Source organism: Anomalospiza imberbis, chromosome 15, assembly GCF_031753505.1.
Source record: "Anomalospiza imberbis isolate Cuckoo-Finch-1a 21T00152 chromosome 15, ASM3175350v1, whole genome shotgun sequence".
NCBI lineage: Eukaryota > Metazoa > Chordata > Aves > Passeriformes > Viduidae > Anomalospiza > Anomalospiza imberbis.
In genome coordinates this window covers 15,456,377-15,474,401 of record NC_089695.1, presented here as the reverse complement: position 1 = coordinate 15,474,401, position 18,025 = coordinate 15,456,377, and the positions used below count along the sequence as shown (strand labels likewise).

At 61.6% G+C, this 18,025-nt stretch overlaps 1 protein-coding gene across 5 annotated transcripts; it reads right to left on the bottom strand.

The window, feature by feature from the left end:
• Positions 1–1,030: 1,030 nt before the first annotated feature.
• PDLIM7 (PDZ and LIM domain 7) lies at positions 1,031–17,993 on the bottom strand. 5 transcript variants are annotated; one of them, XM_068206141.1, is made up of 22 exons: positions 17,817–17,993; positions 16,469–16,575; positions 12,976–13,127; positions 12,637–12,667; positions 11,014–11,030; positions 10,263–10,417; positions 9,891–9,927; positions 9,261–9,299; positions 9,002–9,156; positions 8,620–8,656; positions 7,939–7,977; positions 7,670–7,824; positions 7,287–7,323; positions 6,776–6,814; positions 6,501–6,646; positions 4,647–4,683; positions 3,669–3,727; positions 3,350–3,584; positions 3,093–3,273; positions 2,817–2,937; positions 2,228–2,343; positions 1,031–1,948 (listed from the first exon to the last, which is right to left on the bottom strand). In XM_068206141.1, exons 1-22 carry the CDS (start codon positions 17,929–17,931, stop codon positions 1,862–1,864), a joined length of 2,097 nt encoding a protein of 698 aa, XP_068062242.1. In that variant the 5' UTR covers positions 17,932–17,993; the 3' UTR covers positions 1,031–1,861. The 5 variants fall into 5 exon arrangements, with proteins under 5 accessions (XP_068062242.1, XP_068062243.1, XP_068062244.1 ...); XM_068206142.1 differs by lacking the exon at positions 17,817–17,993 and adding an exon at positions 17,220–17,688; XM_068206143.1 differs by lacking the exons at positions 4,647–4,683; positions 6,501–6,646; positions 6,776–6,814 and having other exon boundaries at positions 17,817–17,981.
• Positions 17,994–18,025: the final 32 nt, after the last annotated feature.

Sequence of the window (18,025 nt, the reverse complement as noted above, 5' to 3'; positions counted from 1 at the left end):
CGGGTTGCTGTCCAGCCAAGCTAGGGTTGGTTCAGGGCCCGCTCACGTGGGGCCACAGCCACCTCACCTTCCCCTGTGCTTCCTCTGACCTTGGCTGCCCAGCTGGGACTCACACGCGGGCACTCAGCCCTGCTCCTGCCAGCCCTGCCAGGCAGGCACCAGCTGTTTCTGTGCCATGTCCTGCTGCTTCTCAGTGTGACCATCCCATTGCTCTCATGTGCCCGAGCCAGAGCGCCTGGCCCAGCCCCAGCTTGTCTTTATGCCTTGACTTTCCTTGCCCCATCTTTGATGTGCTTTTGCACTCCTGGAACTGGCAGTGAGAAGACGTGGCACCGCAGCCCAGATCTGGGTGATGCCAGGAGGCATTTGGCTTCCCACAGCCAGCTCCTGCCCCCGGCAGAACTTTCCAGTAGATGAGCAAGACAATTTTCCTCACAATTGCTCATCGTGGCAAGAGCTGCAATTATTAATGACCGTTCCAGCTGTCAGAGTGGAGAGGGAGGAGAACACCCACTCCCCCACACCCACTGCCCTCCAGCCCGTTCCAGCTGGAGGTGCCGGTGTGGCCTCACAGCCGTCCTTCGGGACAGCAGCTGCATCGCGTGAGCGAACGCCTGGCTGCTCCACGCTGGAGAACGCCCAGAGCTGGTGCACGTGGCCCATGCGTGCCCCGTGACTCCTCAACCCCTCTACAGTACTCAGGCATAAGGACCAGAGGACACTGCCAGGTATACAAGGACCCCCACTAAGGTCTGACCCCTTCCCAATCTCTCCTTGCTGCATTTTGCCCCCCAGATTAATTACTGCCCCCATTAGCGGTCCTGCCTGCTACAAGAGGGATGACCCAGTCGACACATGGGGTCAAGCCCGGGCTGACGCGGGCAGAGGAGGAGAAATCTGAGGCGAAGAGTTTCCCTGGAAAGCTGGAGGGAGCTGAGTCAGGCCCCAGAGGGAGCAGGATGAGGGCAGAGCATGACCTTCCCAGCCGGCCGCACCTCACTCGGCAAAACCACTGGCCTGGAGACAGCTGGCACTTGCAGAGATGTGTTTATTAAAGGCACTAAAAGCACCGTGGCTGCATCAGTGCAGCCCGACCGGAGGGTGTGGTTTGGGGGGAGGCATCGGTGGCCCCAGGATGGCAGTGGCAGAGAGCTCTTCGGTAGGAAGCTGTGCCCAAGCCTTGCAGGAGCAGCCGCCTGGCTGGGCTGGCCATCATTACACACTGCCAGCCCACAGCTGGGCCACGCCAGGCTGGGGGTGTTGCCAGCCCCAGGGGAGCGGTGGGCCAGCAGGGTGGGGGGCATGAGGCACAGACACCCCTGGAATGCAACTGGGGCAGGAAGCCACCACAGCAGTTTGAGGGGTGGCCGGTGGCTTGTCATGGGCAGGGCCCCAGCAGGGGAGCAGGGCTGGGTCTCCAGCCCCAAGCACACAGCAGGGAAGGTTGGGGAGAGAGACAAGAGCTGGTCCTCACCCACTCAGGGATGTGTAAGGAGTATCCCTGCCCCAGCACTGAGCTGCCAGGCAGCAAGGGAGCAGCCCAGCCGTGGCAGACTCCCTCCAATTCCAGCCTCATGGTTGTACCCACCATGCTGCGTGGCTCAGGGGCAGGAGATCCATGCAGTATCCCCTTCCCAGGGCTCCCAGGGCCAGTTGAGAAGCATGTAAGAAGCCAACCAGCTATAAAAGGCTCTGGACCCAGCACTGCATCTGGCTGAAGTTGAGCCAGGAGCTGCCAGGAAAGAGGCAGGAGCAAGGGAAAGGGCCAAGGGCCCAGCCTGGCTCCCCGGGGCCAGCAGGGCAGGGGGAAAGGAGCATGCAGGGCCAGGGGCATGTGTGGGCACAGCTGAATTCCCACCCCTCACACATGGGAGAAAGCATGGCTCTTGCACAGCGGCTTGTCCTTCTTGGAGTAGAATGTCTTCCCTTCCAGGTTGGTCTGGCAGATCTGGGGAGGAGAGTACAGGCGGTCAGGATGGGGGGCTGAGTCAGCCTCTGGTCCCCCACAGCACAGCACTGGTGTCCCACAGGGACCTCCACATGGCCCTGGGGCACTGCGAGGGAACAGAAGGCTCAGAGCAGAGTCCCAAGCTTCCAGAACGGAGGCAAGCGGGAAAAATCTTGTGGCAGCAGGTTCTCTGTGCTGCTGGTGTACCCCACCCAGAGCAGGACTGTCGGGGAGAGGCACAGGCCCTGCAACAGTTGGGGAGGGAGGCACACTGCTCACCGCACAGACAAAGCAAGTGTCGTGCCAGCTGAACCCCAGCGCCTCCAGGAACCGGTCCCCAGCATCGATCTTGAAGTCACAGCCGCGGCACTTGGTGCCAAACATCTTCTCGTAATCTGTGAGGAAAGGCAGAGCCCAGGTCAGCACTTCCATGCACTACAGCTGCTCATGCCAGGGGAGCAGGGCTGCAGCTCGGCCAGTATCCCACAGGCACAGCCAGGGGACAACCCTGCCAGCCCCCATCCAGGTGAGATAATGCCCCAGACACCGGGGAAAGGTGCAGGGTGGCACAGCCACCACAGGGCTCCAGGGGGAGGAGGAGAACCTCATCTCCCAGGATGCAGCACTCGCTTTGATGTACATCCTCCCTCATCGCCATGGCAACATAGGAGCTATGGCACTACCCTGCAGCTAGGGAGAACCAGAATGGAGGGCTCAGGGCTGTGCAATTGGGGTCTCTGTGCTCTCCACAGCCCAGGGGAACCCTGCAGAGCAAGGCAGCTCATGCCCCCAGCCCTGTGCGCAGCTGCCGAGTCGCAATGGCGCCCCAGGGCCACATGAGGTGACACATGGGGTCCCTGGGTCCTACCTCTCTCGCAGTAGGGCTGTCCCTCCTCCATGTAGAAGGCTCGGTTGCGGATGGGAGTTTTGCAGGCGTTGCAGGTGAAGCACTGCACGTGCCAGGTCATCTTCAGTGCGTGCATCACCTCCTGGAGGGGAGCCACTGTCAGCCAGGGGCAGGATCACCAAGGGCAAGAAGGGACAAGGAATCCCCTGAGATGGACTAAGGTGGGAAGGGACAGAGGCAGGCACGCACAGCAGAAGACAAGGACAGGAGATGGAGGGCAGGCTGAGGGACACTCACCCCAGTGATCTTCTTCTTGCACTTGGCGCAGCTGGGTGCGTAGCGCGTGTCATAGCACTTGGGGCAGAAGATGGAGCCTTTCTCCTCGAAGAAGCCGCCCTCATCCAGCACCTTCCTGCACTGGCAGCAGATGAACTCCTCGGGGTGGTAATAATGTCCCAGCGCCACGAGGTACCGTCCCCTGTGGCAGGACAGAGCCACGTCAGCCACGCCGGGGCCCAGACGCTGGCGTGGCAGTGGTGGCAGCCGGGGCTCACCTGATGACCTTGTTGCACTTGTAGCAGAGGGGGGTGCGGCCGGGGCCCTCGGGGGCTTGCTGGGCTGCCTGCACGATGGAGCTGCGGTTCTGCATGGGGGTCGGCGTGGCCGGCTGGCTGTGCTTGCTCACCACCGTGCTCGTCTTGTCCGGGGCATAGCGCTCAGCAAACGAGGGGTCCACAGCCCAGGGTGGGCGGCTGGTGGGGCTGGGGGTGGCACTGGGGGTCCTGGGGGCTGCACACACACAAAAGTCTTAAGGAGAATGCTCCTGATACCTCGGCAGCCCCTCCCCAAAAAGCCCAGAGATGTTTTGCTCACCCAGTCCTGGCTCAGTCTTCATCGTTGCTCCTGGGGACGGGTCCGGCACGGAGACCTGGCTACAGAACAAGCAGTTAATCCAGCCTGCCCTGCTCGCCCCCACTGCCCAAGGGGTGCAGGCAGGGCTCCTCACTCCAACAAGCAGGAGGGAGCTGGTCAAGCCCCCATGCCCAGCAGTAACTGGTTTAGAGATGAAGTACTGAGCCAAGGGCCTTCAGTCCCGCCAAGACACAGCATCCACAGGGTCTCCGGTACCCACTGTGGTGGTCTGGGAAGAGGCAGGAGGGAAGGTTCTGGGCTTCTCAAGACTGACCAGGGACCCCAGGGACCACACTGACTTTTGTCTGCCTACTAATATGTGATGATCAACCCCAGTCTCATTAGGTTGCAGGGGGACCTGGACGTGATCTGATGCAGGGAGCCCCAGGATCCAGCTCAGCAACACTGAGAACAGGCAGGGCAAGCCAGGGCTAAGAGGCACAGCCCAGTGAAAGAAGGGGGACAGGGAGAGAGGGAGAGCCAGTGGCTCTGTGCTTTTCCAAGACAAATTCAAAAAGGAGATGGCAACAAACCCAACTTTTATTTGTGTCAGAGCAAGTTGGACAGAGCTGGTACCCAAGGGTCATAGCACCAGGGCAGGAGGTGTCACAGGGAGGTAAAGGCAAAAAGTGGGGTGCTGTCCACCCCCCTGCCTGGCTGCACAGAGCAAGGAACAACCCTGACAAGCTGGTGACATCCACAAGCTCAGCTGTCCCACAGCCCCACGTCAGCCTTGCAGGACACTGTGCCCCAGGTCCAGATGCTGCCCAAACATCACAAGAACCCAGTGAGATTTGGCCAGTGCCATCAGCCGCTCCCAACCCACTGTTTCTGGGACACCGTGGCGCAGCTCAGCATTCCCAGCTGAGGGGCAGTGATGCCCAAGGGGTTCTGCCCAGGACGTGCAGCCCCCAGTTCCTGCTTACACACTCCCCTTACCTGGGCTTCCTAACAAACACATCATCATGATCCTCCACTGAGCGCAGCAGGAGAGAAAGGAGGAAACAGTCAGTCCTCACAGAAAGAGGCCCAGACACAACAAGAAGGGAAAGGGCAAAGAGGAAAACCAATCTCTCCTCCCACCAACCCCTGCCCCAAAACAAAGCCCTGCCCGGCCACAGGGCAGACCAAGACCCCAGACCGGTGTCACCACCATGAGACCACGCACAGCCCCACCAGCTTCCACCGACACAACCACCCCACAGGGATCATCACATGGGGCCAAATCCAAAACTCCAGTGCCACTCCAGACTCTGCTGGACCCTGGCAGCACAGGGAGAGGCCAGCACCCCCAGGCAGTGCCAGGCCCTGTGGGAACTCACTGCTGCTGTCTGTGCCCGTCAGCTGGGCCAGTTTGCGGAAGGTGCGGGACTGCGAGGTCCCGGTGCGGGGCTGCCAGTCCTCAGAGTCCTCTATCAGTCGCAGCTTCCCGGGGCTGCACCCGGGGGTACTGGGGGGCTCCAGCGGCTGCGGGGGCTGTCTGTGAGTGACAGAGGGCAGGAGCTCAGCCAGCACCAAGCACAGACCCTGCTCTGGAACAGGGAAGCACTCCGAAAGGTGCCCTGGCACATGCCAACACCTCTGCCGGACCCTGGCACTCACCGCTGCTCCACCGTGCCCCAGCTGGACTCATGGGCATCCCTGTGGCATCAGAAAAAATGGTGGCACAGCAGTCAGTGGCTGATCCATGGCTCAGCCCATCCTTTCTGTATGCACCCACAACCTCAGAGATACAAGAACCTCACAGAAATGCTGACAGCATTCACTCCTGACCAGCCTTGCAGCCATTCCATGACCCCACATGATATCGTGCCCCAGGCACAGGGCGCCTGCCCTGTGACTCCAAAAATGCCCAGCAAAGTGTTGTGTCGCCAGCCACCCCTACACATCGTGCTGCATATTGACCTCCCCAGCTTGGTGCCAGCAGTGCCCAGCGAGTCTTGCCTGCACACCCATTTGGGGACAAACTGGCCAGTGGGTGCCCAGGCAGGAATCTCCCAAGGTGAAGGTCAAAGCAGTGGCTGAGCACTGGCAGTGCCTGTTGTGGGGTGAGCACAGGGTGAGCTCTGCAGCTCCACCACCACCTCAGCTTTGGGAGAGGACAAAGAGGGAGAGAAGAATCCACAACAGGGCAAAGAGTTTGCCCGGAGTCACGAGAAGTAGTGATGCTGAGGGGAAATGAGCCTGCAGCACTCACCCAGCTCTGCCACACCAGGCTCACAGGACAACATGCCCCAGGTGCAGACACTACCCAGCACCTCCCAACATCCCATAGCCAGGTTTTCCCAGTGCCATCAGCCTCCTCCACTCCTTGTATGCCCAAAGGGCTACAGTGCAGCTCAGCATCCCCAGCTCAGAGCCAGCAGTGCTCAGACACCTGGGACATGCAGCCTCAGCACATGCTCCCCTTACCTGGGCTTTTTAACAATCTCATCCTCACCATCCTCCACTGAGTGCAGCAGGAGAGAAAGGGGGAGATGGCATCAGTCTGCAGTGACTGATGCCCAAGAAAAGCAGGAAAGAAAAGGAGGAAAACCAACCTCCCCACCCACCATCCCCTCGCCCATCACACAGCCCTGCTTGGCCATGGAGCAGAGCATGGCCCCAGACCAGTGGCACCACGAGCCCACACACAGCCCCAGGCAGCTCCCACTGGCTCAGCTGCCCTCAGGGAGTTAACTGTGGCCAAAATCAAACTCCTGATGCCACATCACCCCACTGCCTCTCCCAGCTTCTGGCTATGCCAAACCAGTCCCACATCCCCAGCCAGTGCCAGGCCCTGTGGGAACTCACTGCCATCTGTGCCCGTCAGCTGGGCCAGTTTGCGGAAGGAGCGGGACTGCGAGGTCCCGGTGCGGGGCTGCCAGCCCTCAGCATCTTCCATCAATCGCAGCTTCCCAGGATCACACCCGGGGGTGCTGGGGGGCTCCAGAGGCTGCCTGTGAGTGACAGAGGGCAGGAGCTCAGCCAGCACCAAGCACAGACCCTGCCCAACACTGCAGCACAGGGCAGCGCTGCCAAAGGTGACCTGGCACATGGCAACACCTCTGCCAGACCCTGGCACTCACCGCTGCTCCACTATGCCCCAGCTGGACCCAAGGGAATCCCTGTGACATTGGAAAAAACAGCAGCACAACAGTCACTGTTGGACCATCCCTGCCATATGCACCCACAGCCCCATGGAGGCACAAGCCACGTGGAAATACTGACCAGCAGCCTTGCTTGCAGCTGCTCCACAGCTGCACGGGATGCAAAGCACCAAGACCAATTGCTGCCCAGCATCTCCCAACATCTACATCTCCAGCAAGGTGTTGTGATTGTCACCAGCCACCCCTACCCAGGTGGGTGCATGGGGCAGGACCCTCCTGAGGTGACAGTCAATGCAGTGGCTGATTGCTGGCAGTGCCCACTGTGCAGCTCTGAAAACACCTCAAGTCTGGGAGAGGGGACAGAGAGGGAGGGAAGAACCCCCAGCAGTGCAAAGAGCACCCCCAGAGTGACTGCAAGCAGCAAGGATGAAGTGCCTGTGGGGACTGAGCCTGGCATGGGCACCTTGTGGGTCCCACTGCTGCCCCTTACCTGGGCTTTTTAACGGGCTCATCCTCACCATCATCCACTGAGGACACCAGGAGAGAAAGGGGGAGATGGAGTCAGTCTGCAGCAGCCGAGGCCCAGAGGCAGCAGGAAGGGAAAGGAAGGAAAAGTGCCCTCTCCTCCCACTGTCCCCCTACCCCAACACACAGCCCTGCCTGGCCACAGGGCAGAGCACAGCTCCAGCCCAGCAGCACCACCTTGAGCCACAAAGCCCTCGGCAGCTCCTGCTGGTTCAGCTGCTACAGAGGGCCCAAATGGGGCCAAAACCAATGCCCTGCCCTAACAACACACCACGGCTTTATCAGCTGCCCCAGCAAAGCTGGGCACACCTGGGCAGCCAGCCAGTGCCAGGCCCTGCGGGAACTCACTGCTGTTTGCGCCCACCAGCCGGGCCAGTTTGCGGAAGGAACGGGACTGGGAGGTCCAGGTGTGGGGCTTTGAGTCGACAATGTCCTCTAACATCCGCAGCTTCACAGGGTCACACACAGTGTCACTGGGGGGCTCCAGCAGCTGTGGGGGCTGCCTGTGACAGAGGGAAGGAGCTCAGCACCAAGACTGGACCCTGCTCTGGAACAGGGAAGCACCCCCAAAGATGCCCTGGCACATGCCAACACTTCTGCCAGAACCTGGCACTCACCGATGTTGCCCCGTGCCCCAGCTGGACCCATGGGCATCCCTGTAGTATCAGAAAGAATGGTGGCACAACAGTCGGTGTTTGACCAGCCCATCCCTCCCCATACGCATCCACAACCCCAGAGACGCATGAGCCTTGTGGAAATGCTGACAGCATTCACTCCTCATCAGCCCTGCAGCCATTCCCTGGCCCCATATGACACTGTGCCCCAGGTCTGGTCTAGTTCCCTACCCTGCAACTCCCGACATCCCCAGCAAGGTGCTGTCAGTGCCACCAGCCACCCCTGCCCACTGTGTCCAGCACACTTGGCCTCCCCAGCTTGGTGCCAGCAATGCCAAGCAGGTCCTGCCTGCACACCCAGCATGAGGACACCTCATGTGGGGACAGCCTGGCTGGCTGGTGGGTGTAAGGGCAGGACCCTCCTGAGGTGAGTCAGAGCAGTGGATGAACACTGGCAGTGCCTGTTGTGGGGCAAGCCTGTGGCTCTGCCAACAGCTTGGCTCTAGGAAAAAGGAAAGGACAGGCTAGAGGGTGGAGGATAAGGAGAGGAAAGAAGAATCAGCAACAGGGCAAAGAGCTTCCCCTGAGTGACTGCAAGCAGTGAGAGAGAACAAGCCTTGTGGGCTGAGCCCAGGGTGGGCACCCTGTAGCTCCTGCAGTTGCCTTGGCACACGATCCCCTTACCTGGGCTTTTTAATAAATTCATCCTCACCATCCTCCACTGTGTGCAGCAGGAGAGAAAGGGGGAGATGGAGTCAGTCTGCAGCAACTAAGGTCCAGGAAAAGCAGGAAGGGAAAGGAGGAAAACCAACCTCTCCACTCGCCTGGCCCCATTGCACAGCCCTGTCTGGCCACAAGGCAGAGCACAACCCCAGACCAGTGGCACCACCAGGAGCCCACACACAGCCCTGGGCAGATCTCGCTGGCTCAGCTGCCCTCAGGGAGTTAACTGTGGCCAAAACCAACACTCCCGGGTGCTACATCACCCTACTGCCTCTCCCAACTTCTGGTTACCCCCAAAACAGTCCCGCATCCCCAGCCAGTGCCAGGCCCTGTGGGAACTCACTGCCATCTGTGCCCGTCAGCTGGGCCAGTTTGCGGAAGGAGCGGGACTGGGAGGTCCCGGTGCGGGGCTGCCAGTCCTCAGCGTCCTCCAACATCCTCAACTTCCCAGGATCACACCCAGGGGTACTGGGGGGCTCCAGAGGCTGCGGGGGCTGCCTGTGAGTGACAGAGGGCAGGAGCTCAGCCAGCACCAAGCACAGACCCTGCTTCAGCACAGGGCAGTGCTGCCAAATGTGCCCTCACCAGACCCTGGCACTCACCACTGCTCCACTGTGCCCCAGCTGGACCCATGGGCATCCCTGTGATATTGAAAAGAACGGTAGCACAACACTCAGTATGTGACCACAGCACAGCCCATCCCTCACAAATGCACTCCAGAATTAGGAGAAGTCGGAGACACTCAGCCAGCTCTGCCCTGCCATCCGGCAGCCCCATGCCAGGCTCACAGCACACTGTCCAGCTGTCACTGCCTGGCACCTCCCAATACCCCCAGCAAGGTGCTCTCACTGCTCCAACCTTCTCCAGACCCCTTTTCCTCAAGAAGCGATGGCAGAGCTTGGCCTCCCCAGCTTGGTGCCAGCAGTGCCCAGCAAGTCCTACCCAGCACAGGACATCTTTTCTGGCCAGTGGGTGCCCTGGCAGGACCCTCCCAAGGTGATGGGCCAGAGCAGTGGCAGAGCTCTGGCAGTGCCCACTGTGGGGTGAGTGCAGGGCAAGCTCTGCAGCTCCACCAACAGCTCGACTCTTAGAGACAGAGAGAAAAAACAGCAACAGAGCAAAGAGCTTCCCCTGAGTGACTGCAAGCAGCTAAAGAGAACCAGGCATGTGGGCTGAGCGTGGGGTGGGCACCTTGTGGCTCCTGCTGCTGCTCCAGCACACGCTCCCCTTACCTGGGCTTTTTAACAAGCTCGTCCTCACCATCCTCCACTGAGCACAGCAGGAGAGAAAGGGGGAGATGGAGTCAGTCTGTGGCAACTGAGGCCCAGAGACAGCGGAAGGGGAAAAGGAACAGGAAAGGGAAAAGGCCCTCTCCTCCCACTGCCACCTGCCCCAACACACAACCCTGCCTGGCCACGGGGCAGAGCACGGCCCCAGCCCAGCGGCACCACCATGAGCCTACACAGCCCCAGGCAGCTCCGCCTGGCTTAACTGCCCCATATGGCCAAAACCAACACTTCAGGAGGCACCAAAGCCTTTATCCAGCTCCAGTTTCCCCAGCAAAGCTGGGCAGTCAGCCAGGGCCAGCCCCCGTGGGAACTCACTGGCGTCTGCGCCCACCAGGCGGGACAGTTTGCGGAAGGAACGGGACTGGGAGGTCCAGCTGTGGGGCTTTGAGTCGTCAATGTCCTCTAACATCCGCAGCTTCACAGGGTCACACACAGGGGTGCTGGGGGACTCCAGCAGCTGTGGGGGCTGCCTGTGAGTGACAGAGTCATCTGTCAAATCTGACAGATCTCCTGGGGCTGTCCCCCACCTTCCCCAGCACAGAATCACAGCACACCAGTACCAGAGACGCCACACCTTGTCTTACTCCCCACTCCCCAACTCCTCCCTCACAAAGGCTGGGCCTGTGAAGGACTGACTCTGGAATGACCACCACCATTCCTGGCAATTTGAAACTGGTGCCAAGGGCCAGAAAGAGAAAGAACAGCAAGAATAAGCCAAGGTCAAAAAACACCATCAGGGAAGCTGCACCACAGCTGTCTATGGCAGTGCCACCTGGCCATGGGCACAGTGCCCAGCACAGCCCATCAGCCCTGGACCAGCACAGCCACATCTTGGGGAACAGGGAATGGATCACACACAAGGACACTCCAGGGCCCCAGCAGCTGGCAGAGATAGGCAGCTGTCCCCTCTACAGTGGGGACAGCTTGGTGCCAGGAGTGACCCACCCACATGGGCAGAGCAGTGCCTGATGCCCATCCCCAGGCTGGCCCTGCCCAGAAGGACGGGGCACTGGCAGGCAAGGAGCATGCAGGGAGGATAGAGAGAGCAGGTAAAAGGCTTACTGACTTGTCAAGGCTCAGCACCTGTAGGGAGAGGGAAAGAGAAAGGGAGGAGAGAAAGAAAGAAAAAGGAAGGTGAAATTAGACCTACAGTACCCAAGAAGTTCCCAGAGCACACCTATGGCCTGCATTACCCCCTATCCCTGAGTCTCACACCCAGCTCACCCAGGGCTGAGAGCACACTGGGGCACAGAGGCAGATGCCAGCAGACCAGACTGTGCTCCCTCAGCCCCCAGAAAAGGCCTGGATGCCCAGGGCAGTCAATACCACATCCTGCCCCATTGCCCAGTTCCTTGGCACTACAGCAGCTCTGGCAGGAGGAGCAGGGACCAGCAGCTGCTGCACACATACAGCAGAGCTGGGGAACAGAGTGGAAGGGCTGGAGGCCATCACTCTGCCCAGCCCCTTCCTGCAGCCAGGGGAACAGCAGGACTTCCCCAGGCAGGTACTGGCTGGTGGTCACAGACAGCCACGGTTTCCCTGTCATTGCAGATGCCAGCCAGTGTCCTGCTACAGCCACCATGTCAAGCCTGGCAGGAGTCCCCACAGGCTGACACATCCCTGAGCAAGGGACCGGCACGAGCGTGGCCGTGTGTCCCCGTGTGAGACAGTTCTGTTGTGCCACCTCAGCACCAGCCACTGGTTACTCCGGCACGGGCACTGTCACCCGCTCCCACCCAGGGTGCCTGGCATGCAAGGCGCAGCAGGGCCGGGCAGCAGGCTCCCCCCGATCCTCAGGGAGCAGGATGGACAGCAACATACCCGTTGTGCTGGGGGGTGCAGGCGGGCGCCAGGGGCGCGTACGTCACGGGTTTCGTCACCAGCCCGGGCCGTGGGTTCGGAGGTGAGCCGGCCCCGAAGGGCCGAGCTGTTTTGTTGAGGGCGGTGCTGGGAGCGAAGTTATATTTCAGGGGTTCAGAGCAGGGGAGTGAGTCCTGAGCGAGACAAAACACACAGACACAGGCTCACACGTCAAGCAGCATGCAAGGGGCAGCCCTGGGCCAGGCAGAGCAGCAGGCAGCCAGGTAGGAAAGCCGGACAGTACGTGCACCTTGGAGACCGGGCTCTGCCAGGCTGGCACTCACTCCACGGGGCACCTGGCCCAGCAACAGCAGGTCACAAACCCAGCCTGAGGGTCATTTGAAGATTAGTAGGTGCCCCGGACACTCGCTGCTGCCTGTGGCAGGGCGGTGCATGCACACACGCCGACTGCAACCGTCCCATGGCACAAAGCTGAACACATGCAGGTGGCTTCTGCCCAGGAGCCACCAGTCACCAGCCCCAGCCCTGCCTCCCTGTGCCAAGGCACTCCCCAGCACTAGCAAACATGGTGCTGCACCTGCCCAGCCTCCTCCCCTGTGCTGGCCCCTCTGCATCCCTGCCCACACCCAGCACCAGCAGGGGCACAGACAATGTGGGCCCAGGCACCTACTGTGCAGATCCTACTCCCTCTGATCCTCCATAGTGCCAGAGGTCAGAGCTGCTCCTCCAGCTGGGCTTCCTAGACCTTCAAACACACCCCAGCCCCCTAAAAGCCCCAAGAGCAAAGTCCACTTGTTTCACTACACTGAGATTCCCTTCCCCTGAGATGAGGCTGAGCTGCCACTGCGGCGTCAGGAGCAACACGTACCTTCTGCGGCTTCCCCAGCTGGGTCTGGGCTCTGCAAGAGAGGAGACAGATGGGCAGGTACTGGAGTTGGTCCAGACACCACCAGCATGCTGGTGCCTCAGGGATGCAGCACCCAACCGAGGGGAAACATGGCCAGCTGGCACTGCCCCGTGGCTTGCAGTCAGGTTAAGCCTTATCAAGGCAAGCAGAGCCCTTGGACACAGCCTGGGACTTCCAGGCTCTAAGTAAGGAGCAGTGATGCTGGGGGATGGTGACACCAGGAGGCAGCACCAGGCAGAGGGCCCCGATTATACTCCAGTCATACCAGAACCCCATGTTTGATGGACTCTCAATTCCTACCTGCTCAAGGTGAGGCAGAGCCTGTCCCCACAGGCACGGATCCTGTTCTGGGCCTCGATGTGTGTCATGGCACTGGTGCTCTCCCCGTCGATGTACAGCACCCAGTCGCCCACTCCCACGCCGGCCTGGGCTGCCTTCCCACCCAGAGTCAGCTGCAGGACAGACAGAGTTAGGGGAGAGCTGGAACAGCCAAGCAGTGACGTAGGAGCAGAGGGACATCCTCGTGAGGGCAGGGGCTTCCAAGGCCCAGGATGCCCAGCACAGTACACCACACAGACCCGACCCAGGGAAAGTGGGGACTCCCAGATTACTCCCCATTGCCTAGTGCACGAGCCCAGAGCAGCCTCTTCCCCTTGGCAGCAGCAGAAGGCAAAGCACTTCTCCAGGGCACTGCCCAGCCCTTGCCCTCTGGCATGCCTGGGGACCCTGCCAGCACCCCAGGGTCTCATTGCCGTGACGCCAAACACGGAGGCAGTGCTGCCTCAGCCTCGACAAGAAGCCCAGCCACTCCTTGGAGTCATCCCTGTGGTCCCGGGGCAGGAAGAGAGCACAGTGAGTCAGGGCCCGTTGGGCAGCCCACATCTCACTGCAAACCACAGGCATGTCCAGCCCTTCGCCTGGGGCGGGGAAGGACAGGGGAGGCACCCCTTGGGCACTCCCCCCAGCCGCCCGCGCTCCCGTTCCCACCAGGCACAGACATTACCTCATTCCCACAGAGGAGCAGGAGCCCTGCCGGGGCAGGGAGACGCCGCCCCCACCCATGCTGCCCTGCTGGGGAGCACAGCCACAGGTTTCCCTTCCTGGCCACAGTGCCAGGGATGCGCCTTGCCCCCGCTATGGCTCCATGGCACGGCTGTACAACCCTGGGCTGGGAAGTGGAGGCTGCCCTCCCCTCCCACCAGGGATGCGCAGCCAGAGGCGAGCAGGGCCCGGAGCACCACACACAGCTCCCAGGCACTGACAGACAGACAGACAGACGTGGGCAGGCTGCAGCCATTCCTGCTCCTCCAGCATGGAAGAACTCAAGGCACTTGGACCCAGACCAAGTATTTCCTCAAGTCCTGTTCGACATGAACATAAAAGGAGCGAGCCAGATTCCCAGCACTGTCAGAGGGCTGAAAAATCCCTGCCACAGAGTCCCGGCCCCTCCTTGCAGAACCCGGCTCGCCCCAGAGCCACACATCCCTTCTCCAGGCCAACACCAGCCCTCCATGCGAGGCCAAACACCACATATGGGCTGGATGTGGCCCAGTTCCACCTGCATCCCACTGCTATTCCCAGCAGGACATGGGCACCCCCACCCCGTATCCCCACACTACCCTCCCGTTTCTCCAGCCCGGCACAGGAGGGTGCCCTCAGCAGCAGTGATGCCCCCAGCTCCTGGCCATGCTGCTGCAAGCCCCAGCTTGCTGCCCTGGAGGGCTGGGGAAGGCACGGGGCAGCTGCGTGGGTTTGGAGGCAGGAGCTGGAGCTGGGAGAGGTTCTCACACAACTGCCCAGGAAGGGGAGAGCCCATCAGGCTGCGTCATGAAGCCTCACCCAGCCCAGTCAGCACTTCCCGTCCCCCTCCATGCCAACGTGCAGGAAACCCCTTTGACAGGTGCCAGCTCAGCCAGGAGCCACGGCAGTGCCAGCCTTCCTACTTCCCACCCAGACCCGTTAACCAGGGCTTCCTTCCTCCCCTCTCCACCCAGTCTTTTGTTCCCTGCACCTCCATCATCACATCCAGAGACGTGCTCACCTACTGCCCTGTCCAGAGGCCTCCAGGACAGAGCCTCCTTCAGCGCATCCCTCAGCACTTTCCTGCAAGTAGCATCCAAGTGTCTCTCCTCTTTCCAACCTGGCAGATGCCAGGATGTGCCATGCAGCATCCATCTATCCAGACTGCAGTCCTTATCCCACCTCCAGCCCAGGGACCATGGTTTACAGCCTACCTAGGCAGGGTGTCAGCACCCTAGCAGGGCCCCGTGCCACAGGAGGTACACGTCAGAGGACCATGGTGGCACCTCTTTGTGTGATCAGTGAGCTCAAACAGCCTCACTGCTCACCCTGGAGTGCCACAGTGATGGACACAGCTGAATGTCAAGCCAATGGACACACCAGCGTTGTCCTGTGCTGCCCATCCTCGCAGACCTGCAGAGCAGGGCCCCACCGCAGCCCACAAAGCTACGGCAGGATGCTTCCTTCCAGCCTGCTGCAGCAGGGCCAGCTCACGGGAAGCAGTGGCCAAGGACAGCAGCATGCTCTGGGCAGGAGCTCTGGGTCTGGAGATGCCTCTGCAGTGCAGAGCAGCACAGCTCACACTTTCCCATCAGAGCACACCGCCCTGCCATGCAACCCAGCCTCACCAGAGAGCCCCCAAAGCTGGCTGCATCCCTTGGGAATATCCTTGCTGCTCCTGCCTTGCCCAGGACAGCAGCACTGCCCAAGCCTCACCAAGAACAGCTTCACGAGGCCCCTGCCCCAGGCTCTGGGAGGCTCCTCCATCCAACCAGACCCTTTGTTAAGAACTGGCTCGCAGCCAAGAGAAACATTTTTTAGAGAATAAACTCGCTGAATCTGTCTCTGCGTGCTCAGCAGAGATCAGCAGGCCCCAGGGCAGCGGCACAGGCGACTCCAGCCTCACACAGTGCCCTCAGGGGCCACGCTCCATGCTGGGATGCTGTGGAGATCTGTGCCCTCTGGGGCAGGTGTGCAGTGCCCAGCTCGAGCCAGGAGCAGGTCCCCACGCAGCACTCGATGCCACAAGCAAAGCTGTCCTTTGAGAAGCAGCCTCCGTGCCAGCTGCCCAAGCGCCAGCGGCACAGGCGATGCAGTCACATTCCAAGGCTTATAAGGCAATTGCGTGGCCAAAGCTGTGGCCAGCACCCGCCCAGGGATGGGGACCTGCACACAGCCAGGGTCAGACCCGGGAACATTGCAACAGGAGAGGCTCAAACCAGCGGTCACGGGCACAACCAGCTGTGGCACAATGGCTCTCACTGGAGAAACGGGAGAGTTTTGTGGACGGAGTCACATCCCTGTGCAGGCAGCAGTGCAGCTTCCTCCTGACCCTGCCCATTTCAGGAGTGACCTCAGCCACACAGCTGGGAACTGTGCTGTGGAAAGGACGGTACTGAAGGGCACTGCCTAAGTCCTGGGATGCCAAGCCCAGTGCTGGGGTGCAGACCAGGAAGCCAGTCCCACATCTCAGAGAGCAGATCCCCTCCTGCGGTGGTGGGAACACTCCGGAAGGGGCCTCCCCTGCCCCCTCTGCAGAGGCTGTGCAGAATTTCACGTTTCTGCCTGCAGCTCTCTGCCCGGAACACCCCCGTGCTGGGCTGCAGCTGATAAGGGACCAAGGAGGCTACGCGGAGGCAGGCAGGGCAGGATGCAGCATTCCCGGGGCCCCAGCTCATCTACATCCCCCGTACTGCTCTGCCTCAGCCACTGCGGCCTCCCTCACACAGAGGCAGGAGGAAGGATGGGTGTCACCAGCCTTGGTTTCTCTTACCCTGGAGATGGAGAGTGGCATGCTGAAATCCTTCCCTCCCTGCAGCCTGAAGCCCCAGGGTGCCGGCCCATTCAGCATCACCTTGTAGGACTCCATGTCGCCCATCCCTGCAAGGGAAGAGGGTGTGATCCCAGTTAGGGTATGTGGAAACAATGCAGGGAGAGCAGGCGAGGAGAGGGCTCGGTGTCTGGCAGGGTAGGACAGGAGGCAGGTCACGTTTCCAGCTGTAACTCCACCCTGATCATCCTACACTGTGGTTAGAGACGCACCCCAAATCCATCAGCATCTCCTCCAGCAACATCAGAGCTGAGGGGCCCAGGCTAACACTGACTAGTGCCAGGGAGCCAGGCACAGCCCTGCTGCCACCCACAGTGGAGTGTCTGTGGGCTCTGCCCTCTTCCCAAACCTGGGATGTGCTCTCCTTTGCAGCACCCCAGGAACTCCTGCTGCTGAGAGCCAAGGCTGTTCCGACCACAGAGAAGCAACAGCAGGTACAGAATGATAGGAACCAGAAGCATTTTTGCCGGATGAATTAGCAGTAGCAGCACAGGAGCTGCGTGATGCCACCCGAGGCACCTGGCAGAGCAGCCAGGCTGGCGCTCCGGCAGCCGGCCGAGCAGATGCTCCCTGGGAGCGAGCCCATCTCCGGGGCTTCGGCAGGAGGGAATCCCAGCACTCCCCTGCCTGACAGCTGTCAGCCGGCCAAGGCTCCGGACAGATGGGCCAGCACCAGCCTCTTGTCACCTTTTACCTGGAAGAAGCCGCCAGACCCCTACGAACGGCCCCAGGACCTTCCTCCCGAGGGCGGACAGGGCCGGCTGCGGGGCTGCCCACGCCTCGCACGGGCCGGCTGCAGGACCGGGGGCCAGCGTGCCCCCGCTCTCCCCGGGCCGGTGCGGTCTATATAAGGCGTGTAAGACGACACCAGCCCGCTCCCCGCTCGGGAGGGCCGGGGGAAGAGCTGCGTGTCAGGCATTCCCGGCGCCCGGGAGCCGCGCAAGCCCCAGCGAGGCGCCGGGACGGGGCGGCCCGGAGCGGGCGGATACCCCACACCCCTCCCCGGCGGGACGGGACCCGACTGCACCGGGGGTCCCCAGCGTGCACAGGCTGGGCAGCCCCGCTTCTTGCTGGGAAGCCCCACCCTTACCCGCGGGGGGCCTCGGGACCCCTCCCCATCCCACACCGCCGCCCCCCTACAGGGGCTGGGGACGCCGGCTCTGCCCCACACGGGCCCGACCCTGACCACCCGCCTTCCCCTTAAGCCAGGCCTCAGCCCTCCACCCCTCACGCCCCCACCCCCCCGCCAGAGGACGGAGCCCCCCGCCACGGCCCGGCTCCCCGGACTCACCCGCGGCCAGCGGGGCCCGGCAAAGCGGGCGGGAGGAAGCGGCTCGGTGCGGGCCGTCGCGGGACTCGAACCCGGGCACCGCCCCCGCTCGGCCCGGCCCCACTATATATAGCATCGGGGGGAGGCGGAGCCAGCGGGCGTTTCGGCCAATCACCGGGCGCGCCCCTGCCTGCCGGGGCGGGCACGGCGGCGCCCCCTAGCGGGGAGGC

Coding starts and splice junctions, on each gene's coding strand:
- PDLIM7 (XM_068206141.1), bottom strand. CDS start 17,931: ATGCTATATATAGTGGGGCCGGGCCGAGCGGGGGCGGTGCCCGGGTTC. Junction 16,576..17,816: donor CCGGGCCCCGCTGGCCGCGG/GTGAGTCCGGGG, acceptor CTTCCCTTGCAG/GGATGGGCGACATGGAGTCC. Junction 9,157..9,260: donor TGGGGCACAGTGGAGCAGTG/GTGAGTGCCAGG, acceptor TGTCACTCACAG/GCAGCCCCCGCAGCCTCTGG.